Raw genomic sequence first — 17,483 nt, 5'->3', positions numbered from 1 at the left:
TAAGTTTTGTTGATAGTTTATTTATTTAAAGATTAAATATATTTTTAATCTTTATAAAATTTTATTCTTTTAATTTTAATTTTTGTAAAAACAAAATATAACTTTTAATACTTATAAAATTATGATACATACACTTTTAGTATCTCTTATTAAGTTAAGATATATTTTTTAATGATTTTTTTCTATGTTTATGACATTTTAAAAAAATTCATACAAAAAAAAATAAGTTTAAAATTTAACTTCTATGTCTATATTTTTATTGTTTTTATCTTTAAAATTAAATGTTTAAAAAAATTATATTTAATTCATTTTAAAGATAAAAAAAATTTAAATTTGTATGGAGTATCTCTTTATAATGTTCTATTAGAAAAAATTATTTAAAATTTTGTAAGTCAAAGGAGAATTAAACATATTTTATTTCAACAGAAAATAAAAATAATTTTTGTATAATTTTGTATATATTAAAAAAAATTGTTTTATATAGACTAAAATAAAAATATCAAAAAAATTTAAGAACTAAAAATATATTTAAAATATAATAAAAACTCTTATTTAGGTGAAATCACACGTCAACGTCAAACGTATTTTGTATCTATTAAAAAAGAGTAACTTATTTATGTTTTAGGATCATGAATGATGTATGTATGAAAAATGTTGAATCCTTACAATATTATTCTACCAGAATATGTAAACGAAAGGGCGCGATCTGATTTTGACTTAATTCTATAATTTTCCTTATTTATGGTCTAACTAATTATTTATCCACTGAAATACAACAATGTATGGCACGAACGGAAACAAAATGGGTGCATCTTTATTTATAGACAAATTTTAATAAAGTAATAATTATGTTAGTTTCTGGATTTTAAATCTAAAATATCTTTTTCAAAACTCTCTGAATATCCCTTAATTTATCACATGAGTTATCTAGGTGGGACTGAACATTGCTCTTGATACGACTATGATCGAGCGTGAAATACTGATGTGGAGCTTGTAGGCAAATTGCACTAGGTCCTAATCTTTTTTTTTTTTTGGTAAAATAAAATATTTCAACACATACTAGTTCTTAAAAAAAAACATTTATTTTAAAGATTCGGATCATTTAAGATGATTAATTAATTTTTCAGAATAAAGTAAATAATATAAACTATTGATTAATAAATCAAAAGTAGATAAGTAATCATAACAAATCAGAAATTTGTTAAAATAATAACCCTTAATTGTTTCACTTTATACTTTAGTTACATTAAATTATCTAAATTTCTATTTTAAAGAACATGACATCTCCCTGATATGATAAGTACTACAAAATTATTTGAAGGCAAAATTTGCATAACTTTATTTGGAGTAACTAATTTTACTTAACAATGGGTAACTAATTAATTTTTTACCCACAATATCTAAAGAAAAAGGAGCCATAACTTTATACTTAATCAGGGAGATAAGCAAAGTCTTATCAAAAGATTTTTCATCACAAAAGTCAAATTCAAATACCTGGCAAACTCGTCCCTAAAGATTGAGCAAGAAAATAATGAAGTTTGCAAGGAACTCCAAAAATCATGAGATACGGCATAACCAAAGGTCCAATTTAATAAGATTATTGCACATTCAAATTGCAAGCAGGTTCAACTACTCAACTAGTCCCTTAACTCCATTGTAGTTTGATTGCACATATCTAAAATTTCAACCACATACATCAACTTGCTTATATGTTATTTCTGATGAAGTAGTTTAACATCAGTTTATATTTGATGACATACACAACACAAGAAAATTTTCTGCAAGGACATTTTCTATTCATTCAAAACTTTTGATATAATAAGAACCAAAGGTGAGTGTGTCATAAAAAAAAATGAACCTACTATAACTATATCAATATTCAAAGCCCTCAAAAATGGTTGCCTAACATTTTCTCCATACTCTATTCTTTTATCTAGAGGCTCCAAATTAAGTGGAGCAAAGAATGTAGCACTGAACTCTATTGCAATATAACCAGAATTCCCTTCCCTCTTTCTAACTCATAATATAAGGGTGTATGTTATGCCCCTACTTGTATGAACCTTAATTAAAAATCTCCTTACAAAATTTTCTGACCAATCACATTTTTGTACAAATGTACACAAGGGTAACAGATCACCAGCAACAAGCCAACTTGGCATATTTTCATGTGACCCTTTTTGGGAGAAGTTCTTTAGCCTCTTCCTTTCAGAATGCCGTCTCGGCGGAGAAGCGAATCGCGGTGAAATACATTATATACAGGAACAAGTTAATCTCTACCACCACCACCAAGACCAGCACCACTTAAGGCTTTTGTTGCGTTCCGAACCAGACGTACAAGCTCATCTACATCCTGGAAGCTGAAATCGATAACCCTTCTAATCGAAGTTATACAGTCCCTATTACGTGTTTCATCCATCATCGCATTGGCAGCAGTGAAAGTGCTCTGACATTTTGTAGTAGCCTCCATTGCAAGATTTATATCTTGAGTCTGCAATATCACATAAACTATCACACCAACATTCCATAAAAAAGTATAGACATACAAGATAAGTCCTTAAGATTCTCCTTCAGTGATACGTGTCTATACTGACACTCGATAACTGTATAACCTAACAGCTAAAACTTACAAAATCAAGAAGCCTGAGCAAACTTGGACGAGTTCGAACAGATATGACTTGGTTACCAGCAACATGAGCACTAGTAACCTTAGGCAAAGTAGCCTTATCCATTGCCACTTGATTGTTTAAGTTATCAACGTCAGATGCTGAAGATGAAGGAGATTCACCTACAATTAGAGCAAAAAAGCAGCGATACATTACTGACTTGAATTGTTTAATTAGGCATGCACAATGTCGTTAAATAGTGGCTATAGTGGCACTACAACACTGTTGCATAGCGGAATTTGAACAAACCGTTATTTTCTGCAATCTATGATTGACAACACTGGGCATGCATCTACCATACAAGTCATATTAGAAGACCACGCCATCAAGCTATCTAAACTAGGTCTTGTCTCCTTTGTCATGAATTAACTTTCCTTAAAACATAAACTGCTAAGTTTTATATCTAACACCCTGCCATGTAAAAGAGTTCTTTGGACTTGAGGCATAGACAAATGCATCAGCCCATTTTCCTTTGTGACGAAATTCACATTTTCATTAGAAGAATGGGAGCAGGGATGACTAATTGACCACTAATTTGTAGAGATTTAAATATCACTTTATGAACCAACTACCGCAAAAGCTTACACAATTAAGTGAACAATCATGAATGGTTTTATATCTAACAAAACTCCATTAGCTTATCCCATTAAATTCACAAACGACTGAAAATAGAAGGTATCGCGTGCTCCCACTTCATTTTCAAAACAGAAAATTAACATTAGTTTTAGATATTGAACGGTAATGGTCTTTTAGAAAATAGAATAAAAGAACCTAATTCATTAATAATTACCATGCACTAATTTTGTTTATTCATTGCTTGAAGAAGTGTGCAAGATGCAAATATTGACATCAAACTATGTTTTGTTACCTTGAGAAACCACTTGAAGAGTTGATTGCAACTCATACCGATCTCTGTTTGTACTAGAATGTTTACAGTAAACCACTCTCATGTATGCCACCTCCATGCATTTATATGCCAAAGCAGCTGCTGCCATTTCTTGCCGACTTTCGTATTCGTGGGCACAGGACCTGAAAAACATTTCAATGTATTTTACGATTGAAGGCATGCTAACACAATAGCTCCAACTCAAACTTTTATGTCATAAACGGAACAATTTTATACTACTAATTATAATGACAAACAAATGAAATAACTGAACTAACGAAAAAAATCTAAGATAATAAAAAACAATAAATTTACTTATAGCTTCAAATTGTTTTTGCTTACTTGAAAAGTTTGGCTGCAGTAGCATAAATTTGCATTTGACTCATCTCCGAGTGCTTGGTAATCTCATTATGACAACTTTCCAAAAGAGACGCTCCATGCAGAAACTTCAAACCAGCTTGAAAGTAGGTCTCATTGCTTTCGAAATCAAATCCGGAGTTCTATGAAATAAATAGTAATACATCATCAGTTAGGAAATAAAGGTATTAAATCCAATCAAAGACGTGAAGTAAAATCTTGAAAGGGTCAACTAACCTTATAATGATCTGCTCTTTCTTTTAGCTTTGTGGCTTCATCCAGGGTGTCGACGGCAGTTTGGCTAGCATTTGTTCTCGCAGGGCTTGACACAGTGAGTTGTTGGCCAGGTGCAAGACTTCCAGAACTGCAATTAACTAAGACATTGCCACTAGAATCAGCAGAATCTCTCGTTAACTTGGTCAAACCACTGTTGCCGTCTTGGACTGGATGTTCATTAGCAAAATCTCCCTTATGATACCGAGGTACAGTCGATGTTTCCCTTTTTATTTCACCATCAGCAGATGAGATAACTTTGGATTTCCTATCTCTTGATTCTGTGTAAACATGATTAGCTTTGCTTTCTTCATCGACATCCTGAGTCGCATTCTGCTGTGAGATAGTCTTTCTAGTACCAGTACAACGTTGAGTATCCATCTTCGTAACTGATTTCTCAAAGTCTTTTGGTCTCAGCTCAGTTTGCTTTCCAGTTTCAATTGACCCGTGTCTTAAAGCATTCTTCTGGCTAACATTGTCAATCTCACATTTAGACATAGGAGAATGGTATTTAGCATCGTTTCTTGTCTCAGGACCAGATGCATGATAACTAGGATCAGCTTCTGAATCATACATTCCACCATTTTTGGAAGAAAAATTCTCTGAAGCCGAAACCTTCATCTTATCTGTACCAACCTGAGAACCAGACCTTCTGTTCTTTTCCATGTTGTGCAATGATGGAACCTTATCAGATTTCCTCCCGGAAAGTTCATCCTGGTTGTTCTTGTTTACTTTCTCCTCACGGTGCATGCCTTTAGCACAATTTCCATGTTCTTCAACAGGAACAGCAATCAAATGATTACTCTTAATTTCATAAGTTTTAGCTTGGACCCTGGCTTTGTCTTTAGCTTCCTTAACCGGGTAATCTGTTGAAGATAATTTGTTCGATGCATGATGTGCATTATATGAAACCCTGTCCTCCTTCAATTTTACCGATACAGTCCCCTCCCTATTATCTGCACCTTTCCTTGAACCTGTTGAAGAGAGACGGACTTTCATAGCATCATCCTTCACCGAAACGTCCCTAGCTGCCAAAATGCGTTTATCCAAGTTAGAGGACCTCAAAGGTGACGATGTAACAGATTCCACAGGAGAACCTTTCACATCATCAAAGTTGGTTCTAGCTTTATGAGACCCTGAAACCTTTGAAGAGCTTGAAGTTGCTGCAAATGCAAGTTGTCCTCCACGGCCTAAATCTTTTCTCGACAGATCAATACCGTCAAAAGCATGATGAGATGCAACATTTTTTCTGCGCTTCATTGGCTGCAGATCGTTATCAACATATCTTGCTTCGGTCTCAACAGTCATTTGGTCCTGACTGCCTGGTATGCCACCAACTTGCCTCATCACACCTTTCCTCAACTTATCATCACCTTCAGTTACTAATTCCGCCTCTTTATCCAAAACTTTACTCTGATTTTCCTTCCTAAGTTTTCTTGCATTTCCCTCTTCACCACACTGCTTATCACCATGCAAAGAGTATGAGATGTTTTGCTTCTCAGTCTCATCATTTGGCCAGTCCTTCAATTTCCTTTTATTTATTAAAACACCGCTTTTACTTCTACTCTTCACATCCAAGGAGCGACTGCCAGAAGAGACCTGAGCCTGATCTACATCTTTCTTTACAGGGACTAATAAGCTGTCCTCTGAATCTTCAGGTAAACAATACTCATCATACTTGCTCGTATCCTTCCTGATAGCTTTTGTTGGTAAATTATTTCTTGCATTTATAACCACCTTCCTGAGGCCCGTGCCAGGATCTAATTGTTTACCAGCATAGGGAACATGTTCAGTTTTTGATTTCTTAAGAGTTCCCGAACTCAACTGATCATCGGCATCCATCTTACGTTTCAATTTAATATGCTTTTTGTTACCTGCACACGTATCATGTATAAACAAAACACCGACATGTTTAATTATGAATTTCAATTTGCAAAAAAAAAATCTGGAATAACAATTAATCAACTCTAAAATGAATGAGGTACCTCCACTTATTTGCTTTTCTTTCTCTTCAGACATGTGTTTCTCTTCTACCATGCTGTTAAACCTGCCAGAATGTTTAGAACTCATCATCTTCATTGATTTTGAATCAGTAGGATGTTGATTCACGTCATTCAAGCTTCTATTTTTTCCGGATGCTTGAGCACTGATCTTTCCGGAGTTTGAGAGTGGGAGTATATCATTATTGACCCCTGACATCATCTTTTCCTTGAAAACATGTTTCTTCTTTCTTCGCTCAAGCAATGCATCGGAACTGGACTTTCTGTGATGCAGGCCAAACTGCGAACCATCAGCAGAGCCCACGCCAAATGCAGTATCCGAGGCGTCTGTTTGCAAGTTATTTTGATCCACGGGAAATGGTATTCCATATAAAGCATACAGTGCCTTTGTTGTCTGATCCTCAGTGAAGTGGCAAGAATTCATCCCAGGCCTAACAACAAGTTCAGAAAAACAATGAGGCAATTAGACATAAAGCACACAAAAAGTATTCACACATGGAGAAAATGAAAGGGAAAAAATGGTAACTGGTAAATCATTCTAGATAGTCCTTAACTATTTTTTATAATAGTTATCAATTGTAGATCGCAGAAAATAGCAATTTGTTAAAAATTCACTACGCAACAATGCTATAGCTTATCGCGGAACAATGGCGATTTGTTCAAATTGTTAATAATTGCTATTTGACAATATTTTGTACTAAATAGCGTATTGTTGAACAACGGTGATTAGTTCAAATTTGTTGCATTATAGCACACTATAGCTGCTATTTAACAACACCATCAAACTAAGTGTACACCTAGCATAATATGATCACACATAACTCCAAGTCTCCAACCAATATGAACAAGCGACTTACAGCCAATCAAGCATGCTACACAACCATTTCTCTGGAAGTTGCTCTGTCTTAACACCAGTCGGTAGAAGCCGCCATTGCTGGCAACTGTCACAAGCTACCCAATTTTCTGCAATAAGTTGAGGTGCTGCTGCTGCTGTAGGAATCGTCTCCGGAGCAGGGTTGTATTCAGCAGTAGGAAATGAACCCAAAGCATCTGTTTTGCATGGCCTCGCTTGCAAGTGGTTAACTACTTTATTGCCACTTGGTCTTTCCTTTACTTTAGCCCCGAATGTGATCGGCTTTTCATTATTAATAATGCTAGAAGTTTTTATAGCACTATTACCAGGAAAACCATCAACTTTCCAATCTGAATTTTTTTCTTTCAATGAACCTTTGCTACTATCTCTGACCTTAGTATCCTTCAATGACTTTGTTTTGATCATTTTATTACTTCTACTGCCCGAGCCAATGCCAGCACTCCCTTTATCAGTTACCACAGCATTATTGTTAGTACCACCAGAGCTATCTTTTCTTGCAACAGCCTCAGGTTTTTCAGGACTCTGATCACGTTTTGACTTGTTCTTCCCCTCAGATACAGCTTTTACCCTCTGTGGGGTCTCGTACTTTTTGTCTATCTTACTCTTGACTGCATCACACTCAACATTTATGGAAATTGTGTAAGTATTACACTTGTTTTCATTCTTAGGGTCAGTAGAACTATCCTTTTGGGAATTTTCCAGTTTGACTTCTACAACATTTTTCCTAAAACTATTTCCTGCATTTGGCTTTTCAACCTTCTTAAAATCCTGACCAGATATAGACTCCAATGACTCCTCCTTCAATGCCTTAACAGGAACCGTTCTGCTTTGCACCCCATTCTCACTAAACTTTTTGGTGACATTAGAAGCTTTAGCAGTGACTTCAGCAGTTTCACCAGCATCACAAATTGAACTTGAAAGAGGTGTACATTTCAAGTCATTAGAGAGAAAGTCCTTGCAATCCGGTGTCCTATTTCCCAACTTTTTCTTCGTTTGCAATGCCATATCACTCTCAGAAAGGGTGCCATTCATATGCTTCATCTCCACCTGCTTTTCCCTTTTCACTATTCTCACTATCCTCTTCTTCAAATGTCCCTCCGCAGCAAAAGAATCTGACTCATCAGTAGACATAGAACAAGGTTCTTGATGACCATTACGTGAAGAGATATATCTGTTGTCTCCAACAACTTTTTCTCTTTTCACTGAGTTGAGCAAACTTTCATGTAAAGGTGATATTATGACACCGCCAGGAATCAGAAAGGAGGTCATAACCTACATCATTTAATAAAAAGTAAATAATATGATTTTTCAAATGGTACTATACAGTGTAGAACTAGAAAAGGTCCTCTACCTGAATAATGCCAGATGGAGAACCTTCATCTTTCTCTTTAGATACAGGTGGCGTGCCTTCGCTTTCCACAGGGCTGTTGTCCATTGAGGAAGATGGGGAATCATCAAGCCCAAGGCCACTATAAATTTCCGCAGTCTTTTGTTGCAAGATGTTGGAATTCATTTTGAGTCTAAATTTCAGCGTTCTTTGGTCAGTTGAATTCCCTGTCTTGATTGCGGTAACATCTTTCAAAGTGCACCTACCAGTTACATCGTTGGAAGAAACTCTACTGTCTTTCTTCACCGAGATATCTACTGAAGCTGCTCTTAAATCATGAAAAGAATTTGAACTGTGAGAAGTATTTCCAATCCTTGCGGTAGGAGGCATATTTGAGGGTGCTTTTCTGTTATGAGACACAGCCTGTACAACATAACCCACAATGCTTGATTAAATGCATTCCTTCTATGTCAACTAAGTCAGCAGAATTTAAATACCTCCATATAAAATGAAACAGTGTTAGAAAAGAAAGTTTGAGAGAGAGAATCTACCGAATTCATCTGTAATTTCTTGAATCAGATTACAATGGTTATCAACTGTATGTATAACTGATACAGTTGCAACCAACTCCTAACAATCACTAACTGACTCTAACAGAAACTGGTTGGTTCACAGACCAACTGTCTTGAGGTTCAGTAAATGAACTCCAACAAACAGTAAAATAGACAAACGAAAAATCACTATACCTCCTTGTGGAGAATGATAGGAGATTTTGGTGAGCTGTGGTTTCTTTGCGGTGTCTTTGGTTGAGAGCGTTCATAGGTAGGTAGAAAGGAACCATAGCCACCAAATTTCGAACCTGAAAAATACCATTCATATCTGATAACATCGCCTTGTGGACACAAAGACAGCTCTTTTATTTCTCACTACAAGCTATGACTTTTATTATGCCACTTACCCAAATTCTCGGCAGAAACACCACCTTCAAACTCCTTTTGAAAATGGCCCAGAACATGTTGAATCCTCTCGTCCTTCAGGAATTAGGAAACAGCATATTAGTCCTCATATTTTCGTGATAAAATTTAACCAAGAGGACTTTTAAGAAAAATCATAATTGCAAGGAATATGAACCATAACAATAGATGGCACTTCGAAGATCAACAAGTATACAGGGATTATCATTTGTTCTATTATTTGATTAGTTTGCACCAACCTACTTAGAGGGCCAAAATACAAATCCACAATAACAAATTATAAACAATCTGAGAACATCTACAAGATAAGTGTGTATGAATACAGTTACGAACAAGAATGAATGATGTAGCACATTAAGTTACTTGCTAGTTAATGATGATAATTGGTAGTTACCATACAGTTACTTGGTAACCAATAAACTATGCTTTTTTTTCATTATGTGGCAGAATAATAATCTAAAGCATAAGTCAACTACGCCAACAAAATCAATTCATAATATGTTTTGGCAGGTTCTAAAGACTGGTTCAATACTTTTCAGTTGACAAGAAATCAGTGTTCTCGAATTTCTGCCATGGCGTTAAAGCATGGCGGATTTTGTGCCGGCCGCAACAGCATGTTTATATGGTGGATTTTTGGGTGGCCTCCATAACCCCCATCCAACATTGATAACGCTGAAAGCCTGAAGCAAACTGAAGACATTGAATTATGTTTCCAAATCATTTCACTAATGCTGAATTTCCTTTCCATTAACAAACAATGTAGGTATGACCATTAAGCCCAATGGTCAAACATTGTCTTCAACTTGAATTATAATAATACAGTGACTTTAGTCCTTCTAAACATAAGTTTAAATATGTGAAATTCTATAACCCTTCCATTCCCTATTGTTTCCCCATAAACCAATTACATGTATAGACCATGTTTAATAACAATATACAACGATCAAAATTGAATTGATCATCATCCAAACCACTCACCAAAGCAAATTCAAATTGCAAAAAGTTAGAACTCGGTTAAAAGTTAATTGAAGTAAAACCCTTACAATGTAAGAGAGAGAATCAAGGTCAATGTTGTCTTCATCATCATCCTTATAATAGCAAGCTTCTCCTTCTTCAAGCTCAGTATTATTTTCCATGTTCAACCAAAAACACCAACAATTTCTAGCCCTAAAACAAACCCCAAAATCCAAATAGTAACCCTTTCACATTGGAACCTTCCCTGAAGTCCAGCATCACTTTAATCAAACCCCTCAAAAAATTTGGTTGAATAAAAAAAAAACCCCAAAAACCCAAATTAAAAAAAAAATATATAGTATTTGATTTTTCAAGAAAAAAAGCACCGACCCACAAAAGCAAAGACGAAACCCTGAAAAACCCAGAAGAGAAATCCGCTAAAACGCACGGTGATCATGCCATAGGACAATCATTCATTGATTATGAAGCATATAAACCAAAATAAAAATCATTACTTGAATTAAAAAATTGAATTTTTGGGTTGAAACCCGACAATCTGGTGAACAAGGTGAAGCGGTGGAGATCGACGAAACCGATCAGTGAAGAGTGGAATGAGTTATGACGGCGAGTTCAAAACGGATTCCAAGGATTTTCACTTCGTTCGCTCTCTCTATTTTGATGTGCGCATGTCACAGCAAATAATGGTTGGGCTTTGGTATCTCACTATTAATTAACTATTTAATTAATTGATTTTATCAAATTTCACTATCTTTTAACTTATTTAATTTTCTTTTAAATCCTTCTATATTGTTGTTATTTCAATTTTTACAAAAATTATTATTTATTAATATTAATTAATTAATTAATTAATAATTCTTCTGTTTACCGATATTACGTTCGTCTGAATGAAATTAGATTTCAATTTTTTAATGAAAAATTTGCATCTCGAGCGTTGTAGATTATATATATATTATCGTGTTTTAATTTAACGTGTGATCTTAATTTACTATGGTTGGAAGTTCAAGTTTCTTTGAAATTTTGCTTCAGAAAAAATGTCATCTAAACAGTGTGTATTGTTCATACTTGTGACTTTTTATTTTGATCTATTTCGACAAATAATTTTATTAATTATTTATTATATAAGTGTTTATATATAAATCATCTTGATGACTTGAAGAAATGAGTTGAAAATATGTTATAGACAATTTTCATAAACTTAAGCATGACAAGATAACTCTAAATGTGAGCACTCACTTGAATTTGCCTCAACTTTGTTAAGAAAACCTGTTTTGATAGGTTACAGGTCAAGGTGCAGCTTTTCATCCATAGAGAGAGTGTTATTCAGTCCACTAATAAAAATATTTTTATTTTTTATATATCTATGTCTATTCATTATTTGATATTTTTATATTATTATAAATTTTAATCCCTTGCAATATAATGTTATTTTTAATAAAATTTTATTTTATTATCATTGTCTAATTACTACTATTTTATAATATTAATTATCATAAATATATTTTTTATTATTATTATTTTATATATTTGCAAATGAGAGTAGGGTAAAAAAATTCGTTCTCATTAAATATATAAATAAAATTTTAAATTTCAGTTTCGACGAAGATCGAGGGTGAGATTTTAAAAAAAAAGTCTATAGCGAGAGGAGGTGAAATCATCTCTCAACTCTAACTCTATCTATTGTGATTTCTAAAACTCTTTTAAATAAGTTGATTTTTAATTTTATCTCCTATTATTATAAAAATTATAAAACTATACATGTGATTTTTGCAATCTACACCACCTTAAGATTATTTAAAATATTGTATTATATTTTTATATTATTATAAATTTTAATCCCTTGCAATATAATGTTATTTTTAATAAAATTTTATTTTATTATCATTGTCTAATTACTACTATTTTATAATATTAATTATCATAAATATATTTTTTATTATTATTATTTTATATATTTGCAAATGAGAGTAGGGTAAAAAAATTCGTTCTCATTAAATATATAAATAAAATTTTAAATTTCAGTTTCGACGAAGATCGAGGGTGAGATTTTAAAAAAAAAGTCTATAGCGAGAGGAGGTGAAATCATCTCTCAACTCTAACTCTATCTATTGTGATTTCTAAAACTCTTTTAAATAAGTTGATTTTTAATTTTATCTCCTATTATTATAAAAATTATAAAACTATACATGTGATTTTTGCAATCTACACCACCTTAAGATTATTTAAAATATTGTATTAAATTATGTGTATGTGTATGTGTGTGAGTTTGTGTAAGGTGAAGTTTCTCTCAAAGATATGTATCGTTGTAGTTACAATTTTTTCGTTTAATATCTAATTTAATATTTTTGTACTCAATCTAATTTGATATATATACAAATTAAACAAACAACTATAAAATTTGAAGAACCTAATTATACCCATATAGACGTGAAAATCAACGCCTCTTACATCATTATTATAAATTATAAGAGTATAATATAGACATTGTTGCTCACTTATCTAATTTGATGTCTACATTAGTATAATTAGGTCCTTCAAAATTTATAGTTGTTTGTCTTTTTTATATTATACTATATATAAGCATAATTGTGTCTGAGCAATGTGGCCAAATTTCTCTAAAAATGTATTATTGAGATTCAACTTTTTCATTTCCTATCTAATTTGATATCAGTATGTGTTTAATTAGGTCCATCAAATGTTGTGGTTGTTTCTCACATTTTTTTAATAATAAATAACTTAAATAGATAGATGGATAAACCAACACCACTTACATCATTAGAAATTATAAAACTAAATTATCATTTCTCAATTTTTTATAACAGTAGTATCTCTCAATTTCATATTTAGAGATATTGATTGACACACGAGATTTTCATAATAATAAATCGTTTTAATTTTAAAAAATTGGATACTATATATGTATAGCATTTATAGATGAGATCAATAATTTTATCAAGAAAATTAATTTTAGATAAATTGATTTTAGATGCATAGTTGTTAGAATGCTGAGTTAAACTCGTATATAATCTTAATTTGTTATAATTGTATGGTCAAGTTTCTTTCAAAAAAAGTGTCTTATTCAACTCCCACTTTATATTTAAACTCTAATCTAATTTCTATATGTACATAATATATTATCTACATGCTTTTTTTTTTTATAATTTCTACATTTTTTTTTTGCTGAATTATTATCTCTAAAAGCATAATGTCATACTTGATACCGATATTAAAATAATTTTTACTATAATTGCATTCCATATTACAATTTAGAAAATGTCCATTTTATAATCACAGTCAAATAACAAAATTTGAAAACTCGTGCCTAAGTATTAAAATATTAATTAAGAATTTAAGCTTTTTCTTTATATAAGCTTTTGCATGTTAAATGCAGTCAAAATATAATAAATGAAACATTTGTTTATATTATAAAAAATCGGTTCTATTATAAGAGTGAAGTAAACAAACATTCGGGGGTAAAAAAAAGTAAACAAACAATTAATTAGTTTTTCTATATTTAGAATTACAAAATTAATTAATTATACTACATAAATGAAACACCATAGTCTCGTATATTATATAATATAGTTAGAAATTTTTTTTTTATCTGATAAAAATAAACATTCTACAAAAATAAGTAAAACATAACAACTAGTTAATAATAATGCAGGTCAATAGAAACAAATTTCAGAGATATAAAACAACAACTTATACACGATCAAGACATATACACTTAAGTGGATGATCATACTACTACTTTAATTCAAAATTAAAATATTTCGTGTGAGATAAGAGTTAACTCCATAATAAAGTTTGATTATTTTGATTATGCGACTCATGTTAGCTTCTTGATGCCTAAAAATTGCACTAGTCCTTGATTTTCAAATAGACCAAATGGTCGCCAACCAATAGAGCCACAAATAAACCGACCATCAAACTGTTAACCATGAGTCAAATCAAAGTTTATCAATGTACAAGACCAAACAAAATTATAATGTCACACTTGCCTAAAATATGGACAATGAAAATAGGTGATGCAATTTCCTTAACGCCATAACCACTTCGATTTGGCTGTGAATCAACATTTAAATTTTAGGTCTAACCAAATTATCCTTTCGTAAATGATCTATTATTCACATGCTTTCATGTAAATAGAGAAACCTTTAGAGAAACAATCATATTTGAGATAATATCATAGAAAAGGGATGCATCAACACCACTTACGTCTTTTGGTGCGATATAAGCATTTTTAACTATACAAGTGCCCCCGCGAATGTATTCCAAGCCAAATTTGATCCATGTTATCTTGCAAAGAAACATTAGTTAACAATGATGTATACTCTTCCACTAACCTCTATTTCCATTGAAACAAGTGTCTCCTCCACTACCATCAATCACTTTCCACACTAGTACTCTGACTAAAAATATCATCTACATACACCTCTTTATTAAAAGACAAACTTAACAACATACTAATTTGTTCTGTCAACACACATTCACTTAACTAATGATTAAGCTAAAATGAAGAATCGTATATGTCTCAAACCCTCTTACTTACATTAGTAACAAACAAATTTAAAGATTCAACACCCTATCCACCTTGATGTACCGCAAAATATTTTTCCACCAAACAAAGTTTTTAGCTAAACTTCCATACACACCTCCATGCATCAAACCATATTTCTAAGACAAAACTTTAAACCAAAAATCATCTGGTTAACTCTCAACATCCAACACCATTTTTCCAATAAAGTTAAATTAAAATATTTCAAGTTACACACGCATAACTCATTCAATTCTCTCGCTAAGCACACCTTATTCCATTTAATCTGATGGTATTTATGAATCGCCTAATTTATTTTATATAAAAAAGATTTAAAAAGTGACACAATTTTAGAAGTGGTATTTGAAGAATGAAATAAATTAAATCGGCAACACAAACAAACCAATTTTTAAGAGAACAAAACCACCACCCATGGACTTTTTAGGAGTCTTCCACGCCAAAAGTCTACTTCATCTCCTCTCAATCACATGATCCCAAAATATCAATCTCGACATATTACCACCAATAAACAAATCGAATATTTAAAAAGTATTTTCTTTGTCGTATAATTTAGCATGCTTGTCGCTTCTTCCAACGAGGAAGGATTCACGTTAACACCCACAAACATAATCTTGCAAAAACTCACCTTAAGTTTCGAAAACAAGTTCAAACAAAATAATATTGGTCTTATTAGTTCTAATGTTGGACAAACTATTTTCTCCTATAATAAATGTGCCACCAACAAATTATAAATGAGACATTGTAAAAATCATTAACATGATCCACTTGAAATCCGTAAAAAAAATTATAAGTTAACACCAACAAGCTGATTAAATAATTCAACCTTCTAGTAGTGATCAAAAACTGAAAAGGTAAAATATAATATTTTCATCTTATACTGCGACTTCAAGATAAATCTTCAGTGGATCTCTCATTAAATAACACTTAAATTGTAGTTTAACTAAAACATGCCAACACCCATTGCCTCTATTTTATTGGAAATTCATTTTGATATCACTACATCTATATAATCATATTTCATCGAATCATATGATTTCTCAATATATAACTTAAATAAAACTAAACTATTCATCTTTTTGTTTGCTCCCTTTAACAAAAGAAGATTGTGTATTAGTTATCACTTGACCAATGACCCATCTCAACCTATTTAGAGGACTTTTGACAACACTTGATACATAAACACATTAAAAGATATAGAACAAGAATCCAGACAACTCTTTTAGTGTATTACAAACTTTCCATTATAATGGAATTCAGTCACAAATCTCACGAAATACATCATAGCATCATCACAAAACACTTTGAAGAAGATTTTAATACTATCGCATTTGATCAAACCACTTGCTTAACTTCCTCCTCACTAAATACATGCATCAACTTTTTTATTAATATATATATATACACACAAAGAAGTTATGTGAGTAATTGTTGACATGTTTTAAAAATTACAAATGAATTGTGGACTTTTGAATAGGTCCAGTCCTTCTTCGAACCCTACTGTCCCGTGACATTTTTAGAATCAAAATGTACATAATTTGTTCTCTAGTTTTTTAGTGTCTCTTACACCAGTTTTAAAATTTTCTATTTTCACCATTTTTTTTTTCAAAAATTTAACTTACATAATTTTGTCAACAATATTTTGCAACCAAAATTTTAGTGATGTCATTTTGTCACTTCTACACTGTAGGACATTAATAACAAATTTGTAGGTGAGATTAATTTTTTACCTACTACAGTACAACTATATTAGAATGCATAAATTGTTTTCTATATTTTTTATCATGTATTCTTCATGTAATATTCTTCACAACAATCGTCTAAACTGGATATTTATTTTGCGTGCTTGGAATAAATTTATTTATTTATAAATAAAAAAGGAATAAATCAAATACATTTGTGTGATGAGTTTAAATAAATCCCCATAACAGAAAGTTAATTTACTTTTTAAAAGTTTTATTTCATAGGTATTGAATAGTTTGGTACCAATTCTATTACTAGAGCAACAATTTGATAGGAAATAGGGATTTTAGCAAAAATGGATTAGCCAAATGACTTTGAAATAAATGCATAACTTGAAAAACTATGGTGTTACATGGGACATGAAATACGATCCAAATGTTATAACATATGCCACAGGTTAATCAGCATTTTTATGTTGCAAAAGTAGGAATGGAGAATCAAAAGAACGTATATTATGTAAATATATAGTCAATTTTGACTTAAGTGTTGGAGTCATTATGTAAATACAGTGTATTTTGTTTTTTTTATTCTTAATTTGTTTGCTTTTCTAATCAAATGTATTTTTTTTTGTCTATAACATTAACTCTAGGTAAATAAATTTAAGAATAAATTATAATTTTAATATCTTTAGAATTGAAAATCTAATTTTAAAATGTCTCTTTCTCATATTTTATAACTAAAAAAATTATAATTTAACAAATTTAAGGGACATATCTCACTATATAAAATTATATAAATGTAATTATGTATATATTATTAATTAAATTATTAAAATAAATTATTTTAAAACTTAAAATTGAAGCTTTTAGAGTAATTTATTATAATTTAATGGATATTAACTATTCAACATTATTGT

The 17,483-nt window shown here is 31.5% G+C and overlaps 1 protein-coding gene across 2 annotated transcripts; it reads right to left on the bottom strand.

Moving 5' to 3' along the window:
- Nucleotides 1–1,774: 1,774 nt before the first annotated feature.
- LOC101491171 (cysteine-tryptophan domain-containing zinc finger protein 3-like) lies at nt 1,775–11,022 on the bottom strand. Of its 2 annotated transcripts, XM_004488182.4 has the most exons (11): nt 10,398–11,022; nt 9,339–9,411; nt 9,127–9,239; nt 8,405–8,803; nt 7,037–8,325; nt 6,165–6,610; nt 4,144–6,053; nt 3,892–4,049; nt 3,532–3,692; nt 2,628–2,785; nt 1,775–2,488 (listed from the first exon to the last, which is right to left on the bottom strand). In XM_004488182.4, exons 1-11 carry the CDS (start codon nt 10,488–10,490, stop codon nt 2,267–2,269), a joined length of 5,022 nt encoding a protein of 1,673 aa, XP_004488239.1. In that variant the 5' UTR covers nt 10,491–11,022; the 3' UTR covers nt 1,775–2,266. The 2 variants fall into 2 exon arrangements, with proteins under 2 accessions (XP_004488239.1, XP_073226267.1); XM_073370166.1 differs by lacking the exon at nt 10,398–11,022 and having other exon boundaries at nt 9,127–9,259.
- Nucleotides 11,023–17,483: the final 6,461 nt, after the last annotated feature.

This window comes from Cicer arietinum, chromosome 1 (assembly GCF_000331145.2).
Source record: "Cicer arietinum cultivar CDC Frontier isolate Library 1 chromosome 1, Cicar.CDCFrontier_v2.0, whole genome shotgun sequence".
NCBI classification, from domain to species: Eukaryota; Viridiplantae; Streptophyta; class Magnoliopsida; order Fabales; family Fabaceae; genus Cicer; species Cicer arietinum.
This window is presented reverse-complemented; position numbering and strand designations above follow the sequence as displayed.

Excerpts from the sequence above, each read along its gene's own strand:
- LOC101491171 (XM_004488182.4), bottom strand. The coding sequence starts at position 10,490 with ATGGAAAATAATACTGAGCTTGAAGAAGGAGAAGCTTGCTATTATAAG. Across the intron at positions 9,240-9,338 it reads TGTTTCTGCCGAGAATTTGG|GTTCGAAATTTGGTGGCTAT; the intron begins GTAAGTGGCATA and ends GGTATTTTTCAG. Across the intron at positions 3,693-3,891 it reads ACTGCAGCCAAACTTTTCAA|GTCCTGTGCCCACGAATACG; the intron begins GTAAGCAAAAAC and ends AATGTTTTTCAG.